Genomic DNA, 22,544 nt, shown 5'->3' on the forward strand with positions numbered 1-22,544 from the left:
GTCGTGTCTGCCTTCGGTTCCTTTATTTTGGGGGTGGGTGGGAGGGATCAGGAGCAGGGAGATTAGAAGCTGAGAGGCTGGGCTCCTGAACTGGGAGCAGAGGATTTCTGAGGTCATCTGTGGGGCCAGGGGGCATGGGAATCCTGAGAGACTGGACCCCAGGTGGTCGCCACCTGTGTGTCCTCTGCCAACAGCCCTTCTCATCCAGGTCACTAGTAAGGACAGTGAGGGAGTGCTCTGTCAGCGAGGCTGTTTCCACAGGCACATCCCTGCCCTGCCCAGATCTGCCAGCCTCTGCGGCTCTCACAGACCCCCGCGGGGTACCGGCCCATGGCTGGAGATCCCACAGTTTTAGGCTGATGCCAAGGGACCTGTGGGCAGTCACTTGCTCAAGGTACATGGCTAGTAAGGGCAGAACCAACAGTGACCTGGGTGGTACATCTACCTGCTCAGGGCTCAAGTTTCCCCACCACCCCACTTTTAACTTCAGTGAGCCCTTAGGAAGTTCTGAAAATAAAGCTTCACATCCCCTCCAACCTCTCAGCCCATCGATACCCCTTGCGGCATTCACACCACATATGCCCACTGCAGTTGGTATGCAGGCTGCCCAAGTACCTGGCTGGTACATGGCATACAGCAAAGGCCCCAGCTGCTGCACCCCCAGGCCCTGGAGGCAGCTGCCCCCCGCCCCCTGAAGCCGCAGCTATCTCCCCAGACACCTGCCACACCACCCAGGGTGCCAGTACCAGACTAACTCATCATCACCCACCTCTCCAGGCTTTCCATCCTTGACCACTGTGGCTGTCAGGCTGTCTGCCTCTGTTCCTATTGGGACACCCCTTCAACCTTGGTTGCCCTCTGCATCTATCCCAGAATCTTCCCTAACCACAACCCGTTCTCTGTGTCCCTCTTGGCCACGAACTCTGCTCTAATGCTTCATCAAAACAGAGACCATGGACTCCCCAGGGACTCCCCACTGGTGTCAGTCCCTCTCCTGCCCCCAGGCCAGTCCTATCATTCTTACTGAAGATACCTCAATTCTTTCCCCATCACATCCCTCCCCCGACCCACCCAGAAAAGCCTTCAGCCCTCGAGTCCTGTTCAAAAGATCACTTTTCCGGAAGAAAGCTGCATCTCGAGCATATAGGAGTCAGTCGTTACAGGTTGTGGTTCGCACATCATCTGAGGCTTGAGAGCCACCTGCCAATCCCTTCACCTCCAGACAGCTTCTTCTCACAGGACCAAGGACGTGTGCTGTCCACCCCCTCCCTCTGACCTTCCACTCCCAGCCCCTTCTCTGCTCTCTCAGCGGGGTTCCCCCCATCTCTCAGAGTTGAGGAAGGCTGCCAGACCAGAGCAGGCTCAGCTCTGCTCAGAGGAACACCGCTCCCCCCTGCGCAGAGGTGCCCTGGCCGCCTGGCCCTGGACCCCACCTCTGGGGCCCCTCTTTCACCTCTAAAGCCCAGCCCTCCCTCACTTCGGTAACCCTAAGCCCTTTTGCGCGCCTAGGGCAAGCTCTGCCTCTGCTATGCTGCACTAACTCCCTCCTCTCCATCAGCAAAGCTTCCTTTTTTAACACCAACAGTTCTATTTGCAAAGAGAGTGATCAAGCTTCTCGTGGCTGTGATACAGAGCCCCATACTATTTCTTTCTGCATCTTCTCTACCTGTCAGCCTTCAACCCATTACAGTCTGGTCTGGGCTTTCCTGGGACCACAAGAAATGTTCCCACAGCCACTCCAGTGATGTCTCAGCCGCCAAATTCACTGACCAGGCTTCCGCCCCCTCCTTGCCCCCTCTCACAGCATTACTGTGCTTGGCTCCCACCTGCTGCCTGCTGGAGCCTCTTCCTTGTTTGGTTTTGCCTGAGCCCCCCCAGGGTCCTGCCCCTCCCCCTTGCCTTCTGCTTCCCTGCCTCTCCCCTAGAGCCTGTAATAATAAGTCAACCACAGCGTCAGAGGCCCTGGGCATCGGCAGCAGGCTTTCCTACAGATACCCCAAAGCTCTCCAACTGAGCAATTGCTCTCGCCCTGGCACCCGTTCTTCCTCTCCACCAGCACCACCTCATCCAATGACCACCCCCCCCCATCCTCAGGGCCTCCGTCCTGAGGCCACATCAGCTTCCCCCTGCCTTCTTAGCTCATTGTCTTAGAAGACAACTATAAATGTGTCCCTTTCCTGGATATCTTCAGGTGGCAAGTGGGGCACTCAGCCAGCTCTCTGCCCCTTGACTGCCAAGCTCCTCTCAGTGCCCTCCGACTTCAGCAGACAGACACTCATGGCCTCCCTTAGGCTCCCCCTGCCCCCCCCCCAAACATTGCCCATTCTCCAAGCTCACACCGGCTTCCCCAGGAAGGCTCTCCACTGCCCGTCAGCCCAATGGACACCCAGGTAGCCCCCAAACCCACCTCTCTTTTCACCTGTTCACTGAAGCCTTCATTAACACAGCCCCGTCCCAAACCTGTCATTCTGCCTGCTGCCTGCCCTGCCGGCTGCCCTCCTGGAACCCCTGTGCACTGCTATCACCCTTGCCTTTTGTTGCGCCAAGGGCAGGCGCTAGACAGATCTCCTTCCGCCCCTGCCTTTCACCTCTGTGCCCAGCTCTGGTAGAGGCCCAGGCACCCAAGAAACCCGTGGCACATGTGACAACAGGCTCAGGCCTCCCTGGCTCCATGTCCTGCTTCTGCTCACCTTACCTTGGGGCTAGGTTCAGAAGAGAGGGTCTTGCCCAGGGCCTCCTGCAGCTGCCTGCGCAGTAACCGCTCCTGCTCCCGGTCCTTTCTTCGGGCGGCTGCCAGCCATAGGCGGGGGCCTTCCTCGTCACTGGAGTCCCTGGGAAACCTCCCATCAGGTGGCCCACAGAGATCCTGGGGGAGGGTGGCCACCCCCCGCCCCCACACACCGCAGCCAGCCCGTCACACTGGACACTCACAGCTCCAGGTCCAGGTCTCCCTGGTGGGAGAGGGGAGCTGCACACACCGAGCAGGTGTTGTGCAGGAGACGGAAGCAGGTGGGGCAGAAGAGACCTGCAAAATGCCAGGAGGGAAGGAGGGGAATCTGAGCTAGCCCACCCACCCGCCAAGCTCCCCCGCCCCCAGCCCTGGGGAGAAACTGTCCTTGTCTAGGGGCACGCAGGGGCGGCCGCAATGAATGGCTATTCATGAATGAATTCTGTTACCACCGGGGGAATTATGGCAAACTGGGTGAAGGTGAGCCCACAAGAACATGCACAGTGATGAAGGGACGGGCCCGGAAGTCCACAGAGGAAGGACCCTGGGTGACTGTCACATCCCATCAGGGAGAGGCCTGAGGCCCGGGAGTCTCACCTTGGCAGCCTGGAGTACTGCAGGACACAAAGTTCTCTGTGTCCTCCTGGGCGTGGGGCTGCCCGCAGCCCAGGCAGTAGTCCTGGTGCTGCCAAAAGTGGCTGACAACCGGATTCAGGCAGGAGAACCTGAAGAGGGGACCCTGACACTGAGCTGGCCAACCCCACCAGCTGACCCCACACCCCATGGCCCCTCCATTCCTCTGAGTGGGGCAGCAGCAGCCTCTGCTTCCAGCCCTCATCCCCCCTTCACTCCCCAACCCCTGGAATTCTCATCTGAGACTCTCCCTCTCAGGACATGGATCTCATGCAATGGGCACCCTCATCAACCAAACCTCTGGACACTTAGGGAGGACAGTGGGCTCACCGTGTGGCCAGCTCCTGGAGGACACTTGTGTGGCCCTGGTCAGCTGCCCGCCGCCTCACGGTTCGGTGCAGAGCAGCCAGCGGACTGCTCCGGCGGCTCAGAAGCAAATCGTAGAGGTAGGAGATCCTCTCCTGGTGGAGGGGAGATCAGGGCTGGGATCCCCCTTGATCCCATTTTATCTGCCTGGAATGCTCTCTGCCTGCATCGCCACTCCCTACCTTTGCCTTCTGTCGAACTCCTATGGAACCCTCTAGGCTTGGCTCAAATGCCCCTTCCTTTGGGAAGCCTCTGGGCTCCCCTAGGCGGGGTTACCTATTTTCTCCTCCAGGTGTTCATAGCACTTCATTCATTCCTTAACAAAAACACTTTTTAATTGTAATATCTTGTCAAAAGCCTATCTGGCCTGGCTTGAGGCTGTGAGCCCCAGCCTGTCTGGTTCACCCTGGCACCCTGGGGGCCAGTGCCGCTACAGGCCTATGCCAAGTGCTCAGTGAATGAGTCCACAAGTGCTGAGTTTCCATTCACACCTGCACATGCGGACACTGCCCCCACCCCACAAGCTTTCAACAAAACATTGGGGGCCAGATCCTCTCAGCAAACCCTGCGCCAAGGGGTGCCATTTCCCCTGGCCCCATCAGGCACAAGACCAGCAGACTGGGTGGTTTGCTTAGAGTTCAGCCAGAGAGAGGACTGGTGCTGCTGAGACCCTCAGCTCCCCAAACCAAGACAGAGACAGACAGCCTCCAGCTTCACGGGTGGGCATGGGGGGCGCCGAGGTCAGCAGGGACACCAGCTGTGACTGTCACCTGCTCCTGGGATGGGTAGTAGGAGGCACAGATGACCCGCCGCAGCCTACTGACATAGCTGCCGAAGAGCGTGACGAAGAAGCAGAGGCCGTACATGATGCCTGCGGGGACAGCAGGGGCAGGGAGTCCCTCTTTGGTCTGCATCCCTCACGCCCCTCACACTGTCTATCCACCCTCCCGGGGGCGTGGTTCCTACCAATGACGATATAACCGGTGCTATTGGGCTCAGAGGGGCGCAGGAGGCAGCGCTGGGACAAGATACTGATATTGCTCTGCTGCAGGACGTCGAACGCTGACACCAGATCACGGTAAACATTCCCAGTATAGCCGGTGCCTTCCACGGTTATGGATACTAACACGGGGCCTGGTGTAAAGGCATGCGGTGAGGGACTATGACAGCAGCAGGAGAGCCATGTGGGCCAGACGGCACCGGTGGGCAGTGTGCCTCTTGTGGACAGCCCCGTACCTCCAGCCAGGGGGACCTGCAGTGCCCCAGGATCTAACCTCAGCCCTTGGCCCCCAGGACTGGCTCCAGGGGTCAGAATTGCCCTGGCTACCACACTACAGACAGCCTTGGTGGTCAGTGAGTCCATCGCTGCTTCCACAATGGCCCAGAAGCGTTGGTTTTAAAGCATTTGCTAAATACCAACTGTGTAGCAGGCACTAGACTCAGTGCTTTATTGATTGTTTGGGGCCTTTTCAAACCTTTTATATTGGACCTCTGGCACACGGACAGATGAGATTACTTATACCCTGTGGTTTACGGCATGCTCCCACCCACTGGACTCCCAGCACTCACCCACACGGCCTCACGTGCCCCTTGGAGCAACCCAAGGGGCTTGAGGCTAGTACTCCAACTCTGAAGGATTAAGGAACAGGCCCGAAGTTACCACCTCCAGAGGGCATGATAGGGATGGAGCCTCAGCCAGTCCGACTCCTGATTCTGTGTTTTTAACTTCTCTGTATGGTATGACCGTGAACCGGACACTGGGGTACCCTGGCACAGCCCAGAGTTCAAGGGGAAAAGTCAAGGACCAATGAGTGACAGTGACTTGGGACATCAGGCACTCTCCCAGGACAGGCAGGACGCCAACCAAGGGGCTGCAAGGGGGAGGGCCAAGGAAGGTTTAGGCACTCACTGCGGGCCACAATCTCCCCCTGCAGCTGGTGCCGTGCCAAGTCCAGCACCCAGAAGACGGCATAATCCAGGAAGACCAGGAGCAGCACGAGGAGCAGGTGTCGGACAAGGTTGAAGATTGCCAAGACATAAAATATCTGTTCCCACCGGGACAGGAAGATGGAACCTGGAGGGGACGGGGGTCAGGAGGACGCTACTCCACCCCCCACCCACCAGACTCTAGGTCCTGGAGGGGTCTCCCTCCCCCCACTGAGCTGGGGCCTACTTATCCACCTGCTGTGGAAGCTGTCATGACTTCTGGGCAAGGGTGGGCAGGAGCTCTGAGGCTGGAGGGACCATCCCTCCTGGGGCATCCTGACCCCCTGCCCCCCAGGCTGCTTCTCCATGTGAACATGTCCACACATCCCTTGGTTGGCATCCACTCCCCATCTATGCTTCCCTCTCTCTGGACGTCCGGGGCTCCTGGAAGCATCATGTGCCCTTAGTCATGTATGTGTGCATGCCATGTGGGGCTCTCCTTTCCCCTTGTGGAAAGAGGACCCCTCAAAGACAGCGCCCCCTGAGCTTGGGACCTCAGGTCAGGCCTGTGAGGTATCGGGGCCTCTGTCCTCAGGCCTCAGGGTGCTCACCCGGCTGGATGTAGTGCCTGGCCTCGTGGGCACTGAGTGGCAGCACCGTGGGCAGTCCTGCCCTGGAGCGGACAGCCTCCATGTGCAGGAATCGGCTGGTGATGTAGACGTTGTCGTAACTGATCCAGTTCAGGTAACAGTACCGGTAGAGCAGAGCTCTGAAGGAGGACACGTGTGGCCCCTCAGCACCCAGACCAGACCAACCCACAGGGTACCCCCCTCCCCACCCTCCAGGCACATCCCCAAACTCCAGCCCTTCAAGAGGCCCGGGGAGGGGCTGGCCCCCCGCAGCCCGAGTCCCCCAGTCCCACACTGAAGGTAGAGAATCGTGAGCAGCAGAGGTGTGGTGTAGCCCATCAGAGCCAGGGCCTCTCGGACGTGGTACAGCTTCAGGGTGACAGCTTCCTTGAGGTCCAGAGCCACCTGGGACAAGCTCCGGGAGGCGTTGAGATCCACAGAGAAGTGGTGGGCAACTGTCACGTTGAACTCAAACTCCTGTCGTACTCGGTTAATTAACTTCATCACGGCTGGGGCCAGCAGGTGCAGGGGGGCCGAGAACCAGGATACTTAGGGGAGGGGGCCCTGGCACAGTTCACCCACCAGCCAAGACCCCATGCCAGGACCTGCTGTGGACTGAGGAGGGGACGAGGTCCACACCGCCCAGTCTATAGTGCCGCAGGCCTGACCCCAAGGCCCCTCACACTGTGGAGCTGGGAGTGGGGGTCACAGGAGCCCCCCCACCCTCTCCTCTGTCCTCTAAAGTCCAACTTTTGCTGAGACACTGCCCCCTGGCTGAGCCTCACTTTCCTGGGCACCTTCCCTGCCCCCACCCCATCTTCTCCCTGGGTCCCAGGAGCACTTGGGGAGATTGCCCGGAGCAGAGGAGCTTGAGGGGCCACTCACGGGTGCCCAGGGTCTTGCGTAAGAAGGGTTGGATGTACTTGGGGATGACACAGAACACCTGAACCACTGACACCCAGAGACTGAGTGTCAGGAGGGCCAAGAGACACAGCCCCTCCTGCCTCTGGAGACTGAGCGCTCAGAGGCTTCTCAATTTTCTCGCTCACCTCTGCACTGGCTTTGAACTCCCCCCCCACCCCCCCACCCCCGCCACCACCCCCAGGCTCCGCCCTCTGAACTCCCCCCTTGTCTTCCCAGTACTGCCCAAGCCCTGGCTGTCTCACCACTGGCGAGTCCACAGAGCACTAGCTTGAAGGGCATGAACACATAGCACAGGTGGTGGGCACGTGGTATAAGCATCATGCAGTTGTCCTTGGCATTTTCGAAGACATGTGCACACTTCACGTACGGGTTGCCTAGCTCTGAGTTGCACACATCACCGATATGCAGGAGCCAATACCACACGTTCCTCAGGGCCCTGGCTGGGGACAGTGGCGGGGCTGGTACCCAGGCCTGCAGTCCTGCAGTGTCCTCTTGGGCACTCGGGGACAGCAGGACAGCACCCTGAGCCAGAGAGGCCTATGGGCAGAGGCCTGGCTGTGCTGTATCCAGTGGGGACTAGTCAGCACCCGGGTCAGGGACAAGGTGAAGAGACACCACACCCCCCAACAGACATGCTAACTGTGCTGACCTATATGCTTCACACCATCCATGATTGACCGAAAGAACTTGCGTATCCGGTCAGCCACCGCTTTGGTCTTCTGGGCAATGGCTTTAATCTTGCTCAGAGCACCTGAGAGGCAAAGGGTAGGACTCATATGGGGCTGGTTCTCACCACTGCTCCTGGGGTAGGAGGTGGAGAGGAGGCTGACACTTAGAAGCTGGGACACCTGGACGCCTGTGTCTGGGAAGTGGACAAGCTGGCAGCAGAGCAGACCAGTGAGCAAGGATCAGGGTATCTAACTGGACTCTTTGAGGTTAGGGCCCAGCACCAAGAGCAGAGAGGAATGGAGCCAGAGAGCTGCAGGATGCAAAAGCCAGGGGCACGTGGGGGCTGGCTGGGGCTGGGAGGCCTTACTGACAAGAGGCTGCTTGGCCCGCTCCAGCACTTCCGCAGTCTGGTTCAAGGCCAGTTCGGCCCCACAGGCCACAGCCTCGCTGGCCTGTGTGAAGTTGCGCAGCATGTTGGCACAAGGTCCTTGAAGCACCAACCCAAAGGCAGCCACCAACAGCAGTGTCCGGCCGTGCTCTGGGGTGGACAGCTTATCAGAACCAGGACCCCAGCCCCGCACACACAGTAACATCTGCAAGTCTCTCACAGAAGCTTCCAGAATATTTCCCTCAAATCTGTCCCCCAAGATCCCTCCTGCCCCAGGCCCTGCTCCTGCCCTAGACCCTGCCCCAGACCTTGTCCCTGCCCCAGACCGTGTCCCTGCCCTAGACCCTGCCCTGCCTTATACCCTGCCCCTGCCCCAGACCCTGCCCCTGCTCCTGCCCCTGCCCCAGACCCTGCCCCTGCCTTAGACCCTGCCCCTGCTCCTGCCCCTGCCCTAGACCCTGCCCCTGCCCCTGCTCCCGCCCCTGCCCCAGACCCTGCCCCTGGCACCAGGCTCACTGGAGAATGCCTGAGGCAGCAGCAGGAAGACAGTGACCCGGACCTGGCGGGAGAATCCCATGCCCAGGCTGAGGAAGGTGGCCAGAGTGAGGGTGCCCACCAGGCAGCCCCAGGGGCTATGTCCTTCTACCAGCAGCTCCAGGAGACCGTAGGCTGTGGCCAAGGACAAGCCCAGGCTAAATGCCCCCATGCTGCGGACTGCAGCCCGCGTCATGCTGGACTCCTCTGCCCCCAGGGGGTACACCACGTCCTTTGAGACTTTGGGCATGGCTACTGAGACCAAACGTCGGCATGTCTCCAGGAGATGTCCACCAGGTTCCAGGGTCCTGGAATTCCTCACCACATTCTAAAGTTCCGGAGGCTCAGACTGTTTCTGTCTTGGAGTGCCTGAGCCAGCTTCAGGACTGGGGAGGGGGCAGGAGACTCTAATCTCCTTCCCCAAGACTCAGGGCAGAAGACACAGACCTCACTCAGGCTGTGGGGGTGGCTGAGGGGACAGAAGCAGACCTCTGTGCCCAAGGACATCCTTGAGGACACTTGTGGGACAGCAGAGGGTCCCCAGAGCAGACTTATGGACATCAGACTTCTTCAGAACGGAGCAACCGGGCAAAAAGGGAAGGTCCCCCACACCAGTGAGTGGGTCACAGAGATCCCGCCCTGTCCCAGGGCCCCAGCCCCTCTGGGCCTCTTACCCTGTCTCTCCTCTCGCACCTGCACGGCCCCCCTGCATCATGGGTCCCCAGCATCCAGCCCTCTGACCCAGTGCCCCCCTCCAGCCAAGCCCTTTCCTCTTATCTCCATCCCACCTTCCTTGAGTCCTCAGGGTCCCCCATGCTCCTTCAGGATGCCCCCCATCCAGTTCCTTCCCCACCCTGTTCCTGCCATTCCCCCCCTCCCCGCAGGCCCCTGATCCTAACGAAGCACATCCCCACCAGAGGGATGGGCTGTTGGCCCTGCAGGGCTAACCTGTCTGATCCCTCAGCACTGCAGAAGCTCCTGAGCTGGGGGCTGCCTGTCATGGGCAACCGATTCCTGCAGCGCCAGCCGGGCGAGTTCCCTGTGTCTGCTTTTCTGCTGGGGGCAAGCACTGGAGGGCTCCTGGCTGTGGGTGAGTGGGGGGCAGAGGTTGGTGGGTTGGAGACCTGTCCTTCGACCTCTGGCTTGACCCTGCACTCTCAGGTCTCTTCCAGCTCCTGGTGAACCCTATGAACATCTATGAGGATCAGAAGATGGTGACATTGTACAGCTTGGTGGGTGAGTGCTGGCAACGGACAGGGACTCTCCAGAGGTCTGTGGGGCCACAAGAGTCTAGGTGCCCAGGAAGGAATCTGGCCTTGTCTCTTCTGTCCCAAGTGGCCCTCATGGCCCAAGTCTCCTCTTGGGCTCTGAGGGAAGATCCAGGGAGAAGAGGCCCCGGTCTACAGAAGGAAACCCAGTCTTTGTCCTCCAGGAGCCTCCCCAGAGAAGGACTCTGAGTTAGCCACGTGATGCCCTCAAACCCCAGGTCCCGAGTCTGCTGACCTCTCTGACCTTGTGTCCTGCTCCTCCCAGTTCCATCCATTCATTCATTCTCTCATTTGCTCATTCATTCAGTGTGCACCAAGCTAAGGCTTCACCAGCCGATAGGGTCACAGGGGGAGGAGGCAGTGGAGAGACTTGGGCAGGAAAGGAACAAGAAAGGAACGAGAGTACTTCTGCTGCTGTGAAAAGAGGTACAAAGAGAGCAAGCTGAGGGTGTAGGGGAAAGGGGCTGAGGAGGCAGGGGCTGAGTAGTCAGGAAAGGATTCTTGGAGGTGACACTGGGCCAAGGGCCTGGTGTCAGCAGTTGTCAGGCTATGAGAACAGAAAACCCACCTGAAAGTGGTTTAACCACAGAGAAAGTTGATTATCTCATGTAACAACAAGTTTCAAGGTTGAGCAGTCTTTGGAATTTGGATAATTCAGCAATTCAGTTCACCCCCCAAGGACCCAGGGGCCAGCCTCTTTTCCCTGCCATCTTTGACCTGGTGACCATTTGTCTTCAGGTCATGCAGTGGCTGCAGCAAGTCCAGGCATCTCATCTTCATACCCAATGTTGGAAGACTGGAACATTCCTTCCTTAGGTCTCTTTTAAGAAGGAGGAAAACTTTCCCAGACCCCCAGCTAGCTTCCCCATCCTGTCCATCCCGCGCCTGCCTATCCTGTCCATCCCGCGCCTGCCTATTCTGTCCATCCCGCACCTGCCTAGTAGGGCCCTTGCTAGCTCACTCAATGAATCGACCTGTGTGGACACCCAACCACCCACAGCCTACCCCCACGGGCAGCCTTTCCCATGCACCCTTTGCTTACTGCTTGTTTTCATTGACAAGACCCATTCCTGCTTCTATAATTATGACTATTTCTAGGGTTGGAAAGGTCCGATGCCGTGTGTATGCAAATCCCACCTCATGGCACTCTCTAGCATCTTCCCTCCTGGCACCACGATCCCCAGGCCCCTGGCAGCTGGCAGGAGGGTGGGGGGTCTCCACATGGCCCACCCTCCTTTCTCCACTTCCTTATCCTTCTGGTTCTTCTGATGTCAGAAGGGATTAGAAGGACAGAAAGCCAAAGTCCTCAATCCTGGGAGAGCCCCACTGCCTCTGGGCAGCAGAGCTGTCCTGCCTCGGGGTCTCTTGTGGTCTCTCTCTAGAGGCTCTGTGTGGACCTTGAGGTCCAGTTTCCTGCGGAGAGTAGTTCTATTTGTTCACGTCTTGTAGCTACTGCCACCCACAGACCTTATGTTTAGGTCGCTGTCTGCAAACGGGCTGCCCTCTTGGACGGAGAACCTCACAGGAGGCTTAAGGCCTGCTGACCTCCAAAATGTCCACTTGTCCCAGGGAAGATGTGCACGTCCTTGCCCTGCCAAAGTGGGAAAGCAGGCATGTGCAGCTGCCCACCCCCCTACCCCCATGGAGAGCAAGCAGGCTCTAGATCACGTCCCCCCCACCATCCCCAGAGGCCTGGCCAGCACTGCTGTGACCTCTCCTCCCACTGTGGGCTCTAGGTGTGCAGCTCAGAGAAGCCACCTCCCCCTCTGCTCTAGTCTCGGCCGGGTGCCCATGAGGTCTCCCCCTGGGCCTGAAACTGGACACCCGTCCTCTCTTTAGACTCTCCTGCCATGTCTGCTTATTCCAACTGCTCGTCTCCTCTTCCAGAAAATCCCAGAGACTAGTTATGTCCTTCGGATGAGCTCAGAGAGGGTACCTAGCCCCACGGGGCTCTCTGTAGAGTATAGGGCAACTACTGCCAATTCCATCCTTAGCCTGAGTCTTTGGCCAGAAGATGAGACAGCAGAACAAACCCCCTCTGATGTCTGGTTATACCATGATTGGGTTCGACAGATCCAGATTCACTCCTAGGTGTGGGGCAGGGACAGGATGTTGCCCTTGAACTAAACTCAAGTTGTATTAGCAAGGAAGGAGGCAGACAAGCTGTCGGGTGGTACCAGACAGGGATCATAGCAAACCTGTATGACGAGGTACAGCTGGCCAGGTGAAGAGCCACGCTCCTGGCAGAGGGAGCTGCCGGAGAAGCACAATGAGCTTGGCACACTCCAGGCCCAGCAACAGGCCTGTGTGGGAGGACAGGGTAGGCAAAGGGCTGAGCAGCCTGGCAGCTGCTAGGCAGGCGCCCCAGCACAGGGGTCTGCATACCATGTTGAAGGAGCCTGTACTGGTCCCCAAGTGTGGTCCAACATCAGTGATAGTTTGGAGCAGAGAAGGGACAGGGTCAGATTTCTGTGTCTACAAGGTCACTCTGGCTGCAAGTTAGTGAGAGAACAGAAGCAGAGGGCCAGGTAGCCCCCCTGAAAGGCAACGGGGACCCTGCGAGGGCCAGGGGCATGGACAGACCTTGCTTAGGCGATGGGGGTGCTGGCAAGCACTCCATCCCAGAGTGGGCAAGCCCAACTCTGCTGTCTCTTTGGCTTGGAATGCTGTCCTGCCTCCTCACTACTTTACTCATCTTCCAGACCTAGCTGACACGTCAGCTGCTTTGTCCAGCCTTCCTGGCCCCACCCTCCCCACAGAACCGCCTGCGAACTCCGCTCCCACAGCCCCGGAGAAGGAGAAACACTCGGAGTTGTAGTCATTTGTTTATTCGCCGTCTCTCTCCCTGCATTATGAGCTCCAAGGAGCTCTCTGTGTCTCCTTGCAGAGACCACAGGGAGACACACATGAAACTGCTAACACAGAGTGTTACAGAGAGGGACGTGATTAAGGGCTGACATTAGGGACGGGGATTGCCAGCGGGGCAGGGGTCAGAGCACGGGAAACCGGGAACCACAAGGTGGCTCCGAGTACCAGTGACTGTCTGCAGAACTCTCTCGCTCTCCCTGCTCCCTCAGCACCTTGGCTGGCACAGAGGACGGCTTCCCCTTCCTGCATGTACACACACACACACACACACACACACACACACACACACACACCCTCAGTCACTGACCAGGGCTCTTGGACCTCTGGTGTCTCTCTGAGCCCCTCCAGAGCCACCACAGAGCTCAGCTCTGTAAACGGCTGTTCACTCAGTACACAGATGAGTGGAGCTGGGGTAAATGGGGTAAAGGCAGTGTGGTGATGCTGCTAGAAAGAAGTTGGGGTGTGGGTGCTCTGCTAAGCCTTGTGAGTCAGGCAGCATCCTCCCTTGGCCTCAGCACCCGCTGGTTTCTCCCAACAGGCTTGGGGGTCGTGGGCTGGGGGACCTCCCCGCACATCCGCTGTGCCAGCCTCCTGCTTGTCCCTAAGATGCTGGGCAAAGAGGGCAGGCTCTTCGTGCTGGGATACGCCCTGGCTGCCATCTATGAGGGTGAGTCTGTGTCCCTGGGTAGCAGTCTGTGACCTGAGCAAGGATCCCAGGGGGCCATCCGGTAAGACCCAGGGAAGGAGGAAGAGTGGGAGTCTGATCCCAGCTGCTCCAATTCGCTGTGTGCCCCCAGACAGTGCCTCTGCATCTCTGGGTCCCCATGCCTCACCCAGGTAAACACAAACAGCAGGTGAGGGCATGACCGCTCCCAGGCTCTGGGGTCCTACCACAGTACAATTCTAGAAGGCAGTCAATGTATGCAGAGCAGGCACAAAGGGGGTCTTCAGGAAGTGGCTGGCTCCAGAGGGAGACCCACCAGGACATCTTCCTGCAGGACCGGCGGCCAACCTGCGGAACAACCTCAACGAGGTGATCTCGTCGCTGGGCTGCACTGTACAGCTGCAGATCAACAACACGCGCAAGGCCTGGCGCGTCTCCGTGGGCCCGCTGCGGGCAGTGCTCAAGGACCTGCTGGTCAGGACCTTGCACGGGCAAGGCCTGGGCCCCACTCCCCAGGGGCCCGGAATGATTTGTGATCCTGGACTCAGTTTCCTAATGGGGCACCACTGGCATTTTTTGCAGGACAGTCCTTAAACATTGCAGGATGTGCCCTGGGCACTAACTGCCGGGGAAGCCCCCACCCCCAGTCATGGGACACACAAGCCCCCACCCTTTGTTTCCAAACACCTGGGTAGGCAGTACTCTGGGCAGCTGGAAACCGGGGGCCTTGGCCTGAGGAGTCAGGAAGCTCTGAGGCCCCAGGGATCACAGAATTGAGCTGGGAGGACTGGAGGCTGGGGTGTGGGAGAATTGGAGAGTTGGGGAGTTGGGGGGACGGGCTGGTGTTGGGGAGACTGGGGACATGGAGATGGCATAGGGTCTGGGTGGTTAGTGTGAAGTCCAAGGGTCTGGGAATCCTCTGTCACTAGCAGGGATCTGAGACGGGGGCCTGCAAGAAGCTGGGAGCTGCGCAGGGGCAGACCCGGGGCCACTGGTGACAGGAAGCGGGGGTCCCTGAGGACTGAAGAGTGGAGCACAGAGTGAGAGGCCTCTCAGGGGCCTGGGCTCCTCGGCTGCCCCGCTGACCACAGCTCCTTCCTTGCCCTCCAACCCCAGGCCAGCAAAGACTCACTGAAAGCCGAGACTCAGAACATCACCAAGTCCTTTGAGGACCTGGATGACCAGGTGAACAGCGAGACTGGCTACACACTGGAGAACTCCATGGGCTTGGAGGGTACAGCCCGAGGTGGAGAGATGTACCGAGCTGTGCCATCCAGGTACCACCTCTCCACACAGAAGATGTATGAGCTGAAGACCAAGCTGCGCTGCTCCTGTGAGGGTCGTGCTGGACGCAGGCTGGGGCCGGGGCTCCAGGTTGGGGCTGGGGCCTCACCTGTTCCTTGCCCCTTCCTGCAGATGTGGTGGACCAGGCCATCCTCAGCTGCCAGCGCTGGTTTGACCAGAAACACAAACAGTGCATGCAGCGCATCTGGGTTCCGCTGCTCAACCACCTGCTCTGCCTGCCCATGACGTTCAAATTTTTCTGCAGCATTGCCAGGGGTCGGTGGGGTGAGGGGAGGGTGGGGACACCAGGCCGGGGACTGCTGGGTGGGCATATGGGTAGGAAAGCCCGAAATGGGCAGGGCACAGATGCTGAGGGCACCAGCACCCCCAACCCTTCTGCTGGCTGGCTCTGCCCCCCAGCTTGTGCTCAGGCAGGCTCTGAGATCTGTCTGTTCATCTGAAGGATGGGCATAATAATAGTCCTCATCCCCTTAGGGGGTTCTGAGGATGTAAGGGAGCAATACATGTGAAGCAAGTAACATACAAAGGAATTCTCTTATAAATGTTGCCATCACTATTCATAGTTGGCATGGTTACAAATAGGTGAGAAAAGTGAGGGAAAATTGGGCTTTGTTCCCGGGACCCAAGATCCAAGCAGGGCAGAAAGGGGAAAGCCTCAGTGAGGAAGGAGGTCATGGGCAGACCGGCACATAGCTGGACAGAGGAACCGCAGGTGGGGACGTGGGCGGTGGGAAGCGGGCACAGGCCCCCAGACTCTGACCTGTACCCCCGCCCCACAGCGATGGAGGTGTGGTGCCGCAGTCGCATCCCTGTGGAAGGCAACTTCGGGCAGACCTATGACTCTGTCAACCAGTCTATCCATGACCTGGGTGGGGAGTTTTCAGCCACTATTGACCTCAAGGTAGGAGGCAGGGGCTGGGATGAGCGAGGGAGTGGGTGGAGGACACAGGGCATGGCCAAAGCAGATGAGGAGATGAAGGGGTAGGGGAGAGAACGAGGCCGGAACGGGGCTGGTACTGGGTGACAGGGAGGGGGCAGTGCCAGCCTGCGGTCTGCCCAGGCCTGACTCTGGGTTCCAGAGGTCAGCCAGGTGTGAGAGGGCGTCAGCCTGGGAGTGGGGCCGGGTGGAGGAGGGTGCCGCGCCCCAGGGCGTTAGGTCTCTGCACACGGGGGTCCTGCAGGTCCTGGGGAGAGCTGGGGGGACATGGGGTGGGGCAGCGGCTGGGCGCAGATGGCAAGGAGGGTCGTGCCTGCACCTGTGCCCTCCACCAGGAAGAAAAGCAGGCGTGGATGCTGGGCCTCAACACGAGCTGGGAACACGTGAGCGCGGAGCTGCAGGACTATGTCCTCCAGCAGGAGGCCCAGCTGGAGTGGACGCTGGGGCTGCTGCGAGTACTGTTGTCCTGCACTTTCCTGCTGGTTTTCCGCGCGTGAGCCCTCCATCCCTGATGCCCCAGGGTCCCTGACAGAAGACCCCGCCCCCACGGAGGGGGCTTAGCAGCACAGAGACATGCTGCCCACTGCCGGTGCTCCCACCACCTTGAAAGGGAGACGGCCTCCCTTTATCTGCCTCTTTTGGCCTTCATCCCAGCACTGACTTCTTTTACTCTCAGCTCTGACTTTTGATTTTTCTCTTGCCCTTCATATTCCCCTTGGCTCTGACTTTGCCCATTTTTATCGTCCAACCCTGCTTTCATTTTCTGCCGCCTGCTGTGTTGGCAGCCACTTTCCCTCCATTTGGACCAAAGTCCTCAACCCCACCCAGCCGGGTGTCCAGCTGGGCTGCCCTGGGCCTCACTGGGTCTCCCTGCTGACCTCTGGACCCTGTTTCCTGTCTCCGCCCCCAGAGTCCTGAGATGCCGGGCAAGGGGAGTGCGGGGAGGGTGGGGCTCCTGCTCAGAGCCCAGTCTGTGGGGCAGGTGTGTGCCAAGGGCGACGGCCCAGTGCGAAGACAGAGATGAGGGCACTGTCTTCCTGCTCTCAAGACGCTGGTGGTCTAGGGGAGGCCAGAGAGGCACCCAGGAAACACAGATGGCTGGAGGGCTTGGCTACCACCTGGCTCTGGGGACAGGGGTGGGAGCTGAGGACATGCCCCTGCAACGGCCATCATTGGGGTTCAAAAGGCTGCAGGTGGGGAGACACGGTCAAGGAGAGAAAGGAGTTCTTTTGTGGCAGAGATCACTGCTTCTGTGGGGTGTAGATGGCAGAGGCTGGGCTAAAGGACGGGACTGAAGCAGTTGTGGCCAGAAGAGTCTGGAAAGCCCTGCAGGCTGCAGGCTGGGAGGCCAAGGTGGGTCAGGGGTTAGAGAGCCTGAGGGGGAGCAGGGCGTGGCAGGAAGCTGGCCCGAGATGGCGGCAGGAAGAGGAAAGGTGCTGCAGGTCTCAAAGCCAGTTTAGGGAGGGAGGGAGAGAGGGAGGAGGCAGAGTCGGCTTCCAGGCTCTGAGCCTGGGCGAGGGCCCTGGCCACGGCGGCGGCGAGGCCCGAGCTGGCCAGAGGGCGGGGCGGGCGAGCGGACGGCTGCCACACGGGGGCGCTCACGGGCTGCCTCGGCATTTACTGCGCTTTCGGCCTTTGAAGAGGATTTTTACAGGGTTTAGTACCACGGCGCTGGAACTCATGTTTCACAGTTTACAGAGAGTATTTGAAGTAACTTTCACTTTGAAACACATCCCCAGTAATTAACATCTTTTCCTTAGGAAACCGAAGCATCATGTGGGACTTTGGGACGTGCACCCGGAAGAGCCCCTTACCAGCACACAACAGAAAACACTGCTTTCTCAAGGGTTTACGGGAAAGGAGGGAAATGTAGGTGGGGGATGAGTTTTGTTTGAAGTGACCTCCAGATGTACTGCCGGCTGGGTCCAGAGGTGGATGTGGGAGTCCAGCGTAATGGCTGGTGGTTCTGTAGCCTTGAGGGGCTCCCCGCCTCTCTCTGCCTTTGCTCCTGCTGCTTCCTCTGCTTGAGATCTGGCCAGCTGGATCCACACCTGGGAAAGCTCCCCTCTCGCCCGGGCACACGATCCTCCCTGCCTTTTCACCTGTGTCTCCTCGCTTGTATGGGTACCCACCTTGCACCGGACTGCAGGCTGCTGACAGAGTGTCTCTGCCATGCTGGGTGGTCTGGGGAATGACCGAGCATCCAGGAAGCCCGTGGTTGGGGGTGGGTGAAGAGAGCTTGGAGGACATGGAGATGTCTTCATGCACAGGTCCTTCTCCTATGTGGACAGCTACAATGGCGACATCCGCTTTGACAACATCTATATCAGCACCTACTTCTGTCAGATTGATGAACGCAGGAAGAAGTTGGTGAGTGGGAACAGCCCTGACCACAGGCACCTTGCTGTGTGCCCTCTGTGGCTTCAGGCTCCAGAAGGGCAGAGGGCCAAGGGGAGAGGGCCCTGGTGTCCCTCACAGGGTGGACATTTTATCCAGGGCAAACGGACTTTGCTGCCACTCCGCAAAGCCGAGGAGAAGACCATCATCTTCCCCTATAATCCCACCATGCAGGCCTCGGAAACAAAAAATGTGGTGAGGATAGAGTGGGGGGAAGGCCCCTGGAGCCAACTGTAGGCTGGGCATGCAGGGTGAAGGCAGAGGCATCAGGAGGCCTCCGTGCAGGGCGGGTGGTGCTGCCCAGCTCAGGGCCTGCTCTCCTCTGACAGGTGAGAGAGCTCGTGGAGACAGTGCCTGTTCTGCTCCTGCTGCTGCTCCTCTGCGGCCTGGACTGGGCTCTCTACTCAATCTTTGACACCATCCGCCACCACTCCTTCCTACAGTACTCCTTCCGCAGTGAGTGATGCCCATCCACATGTGGCCACTTCTTTTAGTTCTGGCACCTCCTTCTGGGGCCCAGCCCCTCACTGACCTGCTCAGGGTCGGGTCTCAACCCTGCAATCTGACAGCTGTCACTGGAGGGCTCTGTCTCCAGGTCTCCTTTATTTCTGCCACAGGGAGGGCTTAGCACTCAGTGGAGGGATGGGAGGGCCTGGGTAGCAGAGGATATCTATGTCTTGACCCCCCCACACACATCCAGTCCCCATCCTGCCTCATCCCCTAAACTGCAACCCTTTCCTGACCTCCCACACCTCAGGCAGCCATAAATTGGAAGTGAAAGTCGGGGGGGACTCCATGCTTGCCCGGCTTCTTCGGAAAACCATTGGAGCCCTGAACAGCTCCTCGGAGACAGTGGTGGAATCAAACAACATGCGTGAGTGATGCTGAAAGTCTGGGTCAGAGGAATTGAGGGCGGGGGCCAGGGTCTTTCCAAGGTGTGGCAAGGGGGGGCAGTCAGCATGCTGGGGTTAGAGGCATCAGAGCAGGAAACGTCCGGTCAGACTTGAATTGCTGGAAAATGGCAGCCTTGAGTCAGAGCAGTGTAGGGGCGGAGGCCTTGGGGACAAAGGATCCCAGCCTTAGAGCAACACTGCCAAACAGAACTTTCTGCCATGATGGAAACCTCTCACATCTGTGCCATGTTGAGCAGAGCCTCAACAGCCGGGTAGCTATGGTGTGGAAGGTGCAGCCTGGCAGGGGGAGGGCTAGGCAAGGTCATTGGAAGCCTAAACTGCACCCCATCCCAGCGGGGTACCCTGCCCTCAGCCTTGGCCGACCCCTGATGGGCCCACCTCTGCCCAGCCTGCCTGCCCCAGCCCATGGCTCTGGATGCCAGGGCTTATCTGAGGGCCGCACTCCCCACGGGCCTGCTGCTGTGCCTTTGCCTGCTCCAGGCCTTCGCCTACCGACTTCGGAGGGTCATCGCAGCCTTCTACTTCCCCAAGGTACACCCTCCCACAAACTCCCCAGCAACCCCGCCCTGAGGGGCAGCACTGTCACTGACCCCTTGTCCCCGGCCCCAGCGAGAGAAGAAGAGGATCCTGTTCCTCTACAATGACCTGCTGAGGAAAAGGGCGGCCTTTACGAAGTTAAGGAGGGCTGCCATCGTGAGGCGGGCACAACAGCAGAAGCCTCCAGTAAGTCCAGGCCTTCCTCCCGTGGCTCCTGTGGTTGTGAGGACCGTGGAAGAGGAGCCTCCCAGCAGGCTGGCCAACCCCAGGGGCCCAGCCCACAGAGCTCAGCGAGTTCTGAAGTGATGCATGCCAAGGGCCCTGGTCATCCAGCTCCTGGGGTCAGGGCTGCATCCACCTCTGGTCCCCCAGGGTTCAGCCCAGCCTGAGACACTCAGTGGGCCCTCAGGAGGCAGTCAGGAAGGGGGAATCAGATTTGGTACAGTCTGGCTAAAAGTAAGCAAGGGTCTCCCCCAGAAACAAGTGACCCAACACAAGCCACAGGTTCTACTGAGAGGCTCAGTGTCTTTGGGGGAGGCAGGGAGGCATCGGGAAGGGCCAAGTGGAGTAAGGAACAAGTACAGAGCAGAAGAACCAGCTCCCAGTCCACACTTCCTCATTAAGCTGCATGACCTTGGTGGTCCTCCCCCGACCTCAGTTTTTCCCTCTGAAGCACTGATGTGTAAGGCCTGTGCAGAGATGAGTAATAGCATGGCAGTGGGGTGCCAGTGAGGTGCCAGTGCCAGAGGGCCTGGGTTTGAATCCTGGCTCCTTTCTTTATTGCCATGACAACTGTGATCTGGAGTACTTACTTAAATGCTGGCCGTCAGTTTTTCCCTTCTGGAACACAGAGTGAACTACTGTTCCATCTGGTTGTTGGAAAAACGAAGGGAGTCTCACTCTCATGGAGCAGGCACCTAGCAAGCTCCATGCACACACTAGCTGTCACCATGTAACTCAGGGCAAGTGACTGCCTTTCCACACGTTTTCTCATCTGAAAAAGAAATGATAAGGAGCCTGTTTTACAGGGCTATTGGGCTTTTTTAAAAAATATATTTTTTACTTAAATTCAATTTGCCAATATATAGTATTACACCCAGTGCTCATCCCATCAAGTGTCCTTAGTGCCCGTCACCCAGTTACCCCATCCCCCCACCCTCCTCCCTTTCTGCAACCCTTTGTTTCTCAGGGCTTTTTTTTTTTTTTTAATGGGCTCCATGTATTTAAAGATTTTATTTATTTATTCAAGAGAAACACAGAGAGAGAGAGAGAGAGAGAGAGAGAGAGAAAGAGGCAGAGACACAGGCAGAGGGAGAAGCAGGCTCCATGCAGGGAGCCTGACGTGGGAGTGGATCCCGGGTCTCCAGGAACAGGCCCTGGGCTAAAAGGCAGCGCTAAACTGCTGAGCCACCAGGGCTGCTCATGGCAGCCATTCTTAATCAGCCCCAACAGAGCTGTAAAAGTGAGAGACCATCTTTGCTTGACTCCCTCCCCCACCCCCACCCCACCCGGAGCCTAGATCTCCCATGACACACAGAAGCTAAACGAATATCTGATGAAAAAGTGAACGTACTGTGATTCCATGACCTAGTCATGAAGTAAACTGGATTTTGGTGGGAAGATAGAAATGTGAAGGGCATTCCTCTGGAGCTAAGGGAACAGAATGTGCAAATACTCAGAGCCCAAAGGGACTCTCAAGGGCCAGGGTGAGTCTGAGAGGCTGATACAGGAGACACAAAGTTCAAGGTGGGCTGAGTTAGAGCAGAAGCTGGAGAGGGACCAGAGTGTGGAAAACTCTGAAGGCCAAGGCCAGGGATTCTGCCTTTGACATGCAGTGGGGCCTCCGGTTTCTTGAGCAAAAACTGCCCTGATAAAGTGGCCTGCAGAGAATTCCTGGCAATTGGCTGGCAAGAGGGTGGAAGCATTCTGAATCAGACCTGGGATCTGCAATCAGGGGACCTGGGGCCAGTCGGGTTTGCTTGCTTACTGTCTGTGCACTTTGGGAACTCACATAACCCTTGTGAGATTCTGCTTCTCACCTGTCAAATGAACCTAGCAGCGATAATCGATAATCGGAGCCCACCATGAGAACCAGATAAGGTGGACTATGGGAAAGTCCAGGTGGTGGTGGCTGCTGCTCCGGGCTGGGGGGTAGTGGGAGCTGCATTCCCTCCCTCTCCATGGCCGAGCGGGGGGAGGGAGGCTCTCTAGACCCACTTCCCCAGCACCCCTGCAGTCCAGGGCGCTCAGCACGTGGGCCCTGGCAGGCACCGCGCGCGCTCCAGCGCCCCTCGCACCCCTTCTTTCGCCCTCGCTCCGCAGCACCGCGGCCTGGCGGCCGTCCTGGACCGCCGCTGCCCGCTCCTGCGCCGCTGGCTGCGCCAGCGCTGCGTGGTGTGCCAGGCGCCGCAAACGCCTGAGGCCTACCTGTGCCCGACGCCGGACTGCGGGGCCGTGTACTGCCAGTCGTGCTGGGACGACATGCGTCGGCGGTGCCCGGCCTGCACCCCGCGCGAGGAGCTCTCGTCCTCCGCCTACAGCGACAGCAACGACGACGCCACCTACGCGGAGTGAAGGGGCGTCCAGTCCACCCGCTCCCCGCGCTGAGTAAAGGCCCGTCTGCTCCAGACGCCCGCGCGTCCCAGGGGTCTGACTGGCAGTCCGCAGCCTCGGGCCGCCGACGTGACGCGGGAGGGCAGCCACGCTGCGGGGATGGGGTCCGGGCCCGGGCCCGGCCGGGTGGAGGCGCGCGGCCCAAGAGGGTAGGACCGGCCTCGGCTCCCAACGCGCGCAGCGGCCGGAACGCCGCGGGGGCGGGGCGCGGGTCTCCGGGGGGCGGGGCCTGGCCCCTCCGGGG

General features: G+C 58.9%; 2 protein-coding genes and 1 long non-coding RNA gene across 12 annotated transcripts; 1 reads left to right on the plus strand and 2 right to left on the minus strand.

The window, feature by feature from the left end:
- Positions 1-11: 11 nt before the first annotated feature.
- DCST2 (DC-STAMP domain containing 2) lies at positions 12-9,118 on the minus strand. 8 transcript variants are annotated; one of them, XM_077900902.1, is made up of 17 exons: positions 8,910-9,117; positions 8,780-8,822; positions 8,243-8,413; positions 7,856-7,957; positions 7,449-7,646; positions 7,168-7,233; positions 6,578-6,791; positions 6,265-6,422; positions 5,909-6,097; positions 5,637-5,801; positions 4,694-4,861; positions 4,498-4,598; positions 3,692-3,822; positions 3,326-3,453; positions 2,932-3,025; positions 2,691-2,831; positions 12-212 (listed from the first exon to the last, which is right to left on the minus strand). In XM_077900902.1, the coding sequence occupies exons 1-17, from the start codon at positions 9,045-9,047 to the stop codon at positions 23-25; spliced, it is 2,397 nt and encodes a 798-aa protein (XP_077757028.1). In that variant the 5' UTR covers positions 9,048-9,117; the 3' UTR covers positions 12-22. The 8 variants fall into 8 exon arrangements, 7 of the variants coding, with proteins under 7 accessions (XP_077757028.1, XP_077757026.1, XP_077757031.1 ...); XM_077900900.1 differs by having other exon boundaries at positions 8,780-9,117; XM_077900907.1 differs by having other exon boundaries at positions 86-212; positions 2,696-2,831; positions 8,780-9,116.
- DCST1 (DC-STAMP domain containing 1) lies at positions 8,820-22,396 on the plus strand. Of its 3 annotated transcripts, XM_077900909.1 has the most exons (16): positions 8,825-9,411; positions 9,762-9,887; positions 9,959-10,033; positions 13,472-13,600; positions 13,932-14,071; positions 14,714-14,930; positions 15,014-15,157; positions 15,682-15,803; positions 16,175-16,332; positions 18,110-18,209; positions 18,336-18,431; positions 18,566-18,692; positions 18,994-19,110; positions 19,539-19,681; positions 19,760-19,873; positions 22,010-22,391. In XM_077900909.1, the coding sequence occupies exons 1-16, from the start codon at positions 9,351-9,353 to the stop codon at positions 22,259-22,261; spliced, it is 2,121 nt and encodes a 706-aa protein (XP_077757035.1). In that variant the 5' UTR covers positions 8,825-9,350; the 3' UTR covers positions 22,262-22,391. The 3 variants fall into 3 exon arrangements, with proteins under 3 accessions (XP_077757034.1, XP_077757036.1, XP_077757035.1); XM_077900908.1 differs by having other exon boundaries at positions 8,820-9,411; positions 18,110-18,431; positions 22,010-22,396; XM_077900910.1 differs by lacking the exon at positions 18,336-18,431 and having other exon boundaries at positions 8,823-9,411; positions 22,010-22,393.
- On the minus strand, positions 17,474-22,499 carry LOC144315809 (uncharacterized). The gene is made up of 2 exons (XR_013381580.1): positions 22,115-22,499; positions 17,474-20,681 (listed from the first exon to the last, which is right to left on the minus strand). It is a non-coding gene; the product is annotated as an uncharacterized LOC144315809 (long non-coding RNA).
- Positions 22,500-22,544: the final 45 nt, after the last annotated feature.

The sequence above is a fragment of the Canis aureus genome, chromosome 6, assembly GCF_053574225.1.
Source record: "Canis aureus isolate CA01 chromosome 6, VMU_Caureus_v.1.0, whole genome shotgun sequence".
In the NCBI taxonomy this organism is placed as follows: Eukaryota; Metazoa; Chordata; class Mammalia; order Carnivora; family Canidae; genus Canis; species Canis aureus.

What these genes read in the sequence shown, in the direction of transcription:
- DCST2 (XM_077900900.1), bottom strand. Translation starts at nt 9,047, where the DNA reads ATGCCCAAAGTCTCAAAGGACGTGGTGTACCCCCTGGGGGCAGAGGAG. An exon ending in GCTCTGTGGACTCGCCAGTG is followed by an intron (nt 7,234 to 7,448) that starts GTGAGACAGCCA and finishes TCTGGGTGTCAG; the next exon opens with TGGTTCAGGTGTTCTGTGTC. An exon ending in ACTACCCATCCCAGGAGCAG is followed by an intron (nt 3,823 to 4,497) that starts GTGACAGTCACA and finishes CCCCTCCACCAG; the next exon opens with GAGAGGATCTCCTACCTCTA.
- DCST1 (XM_077900908.1), top strand. Translation starts at nt 9,351, where the DNA reads ATGGACATCAGACTTCTTCAGAACGGAGCAACCGGGCAAAAAGGGAAG. An exon ending in CAGTGCTCAAGGACCTGCTG is followed by an intron (nt 14,072 to 14,713) that starts GTCAGGACCTTG and finishes CTCCAACCCCAG; the next exon opens with GCCAGCAAAGACTCACTGAA. An exon ending in GGTGGAATCAAACAACATGC is followed by an intron (nt 19,111 to 19,538) that starts GTGAGTGATGCT and finishes ACCTCTGCCCAG; the next exon opens with CCTGCCTGCCCCAGCCCATG.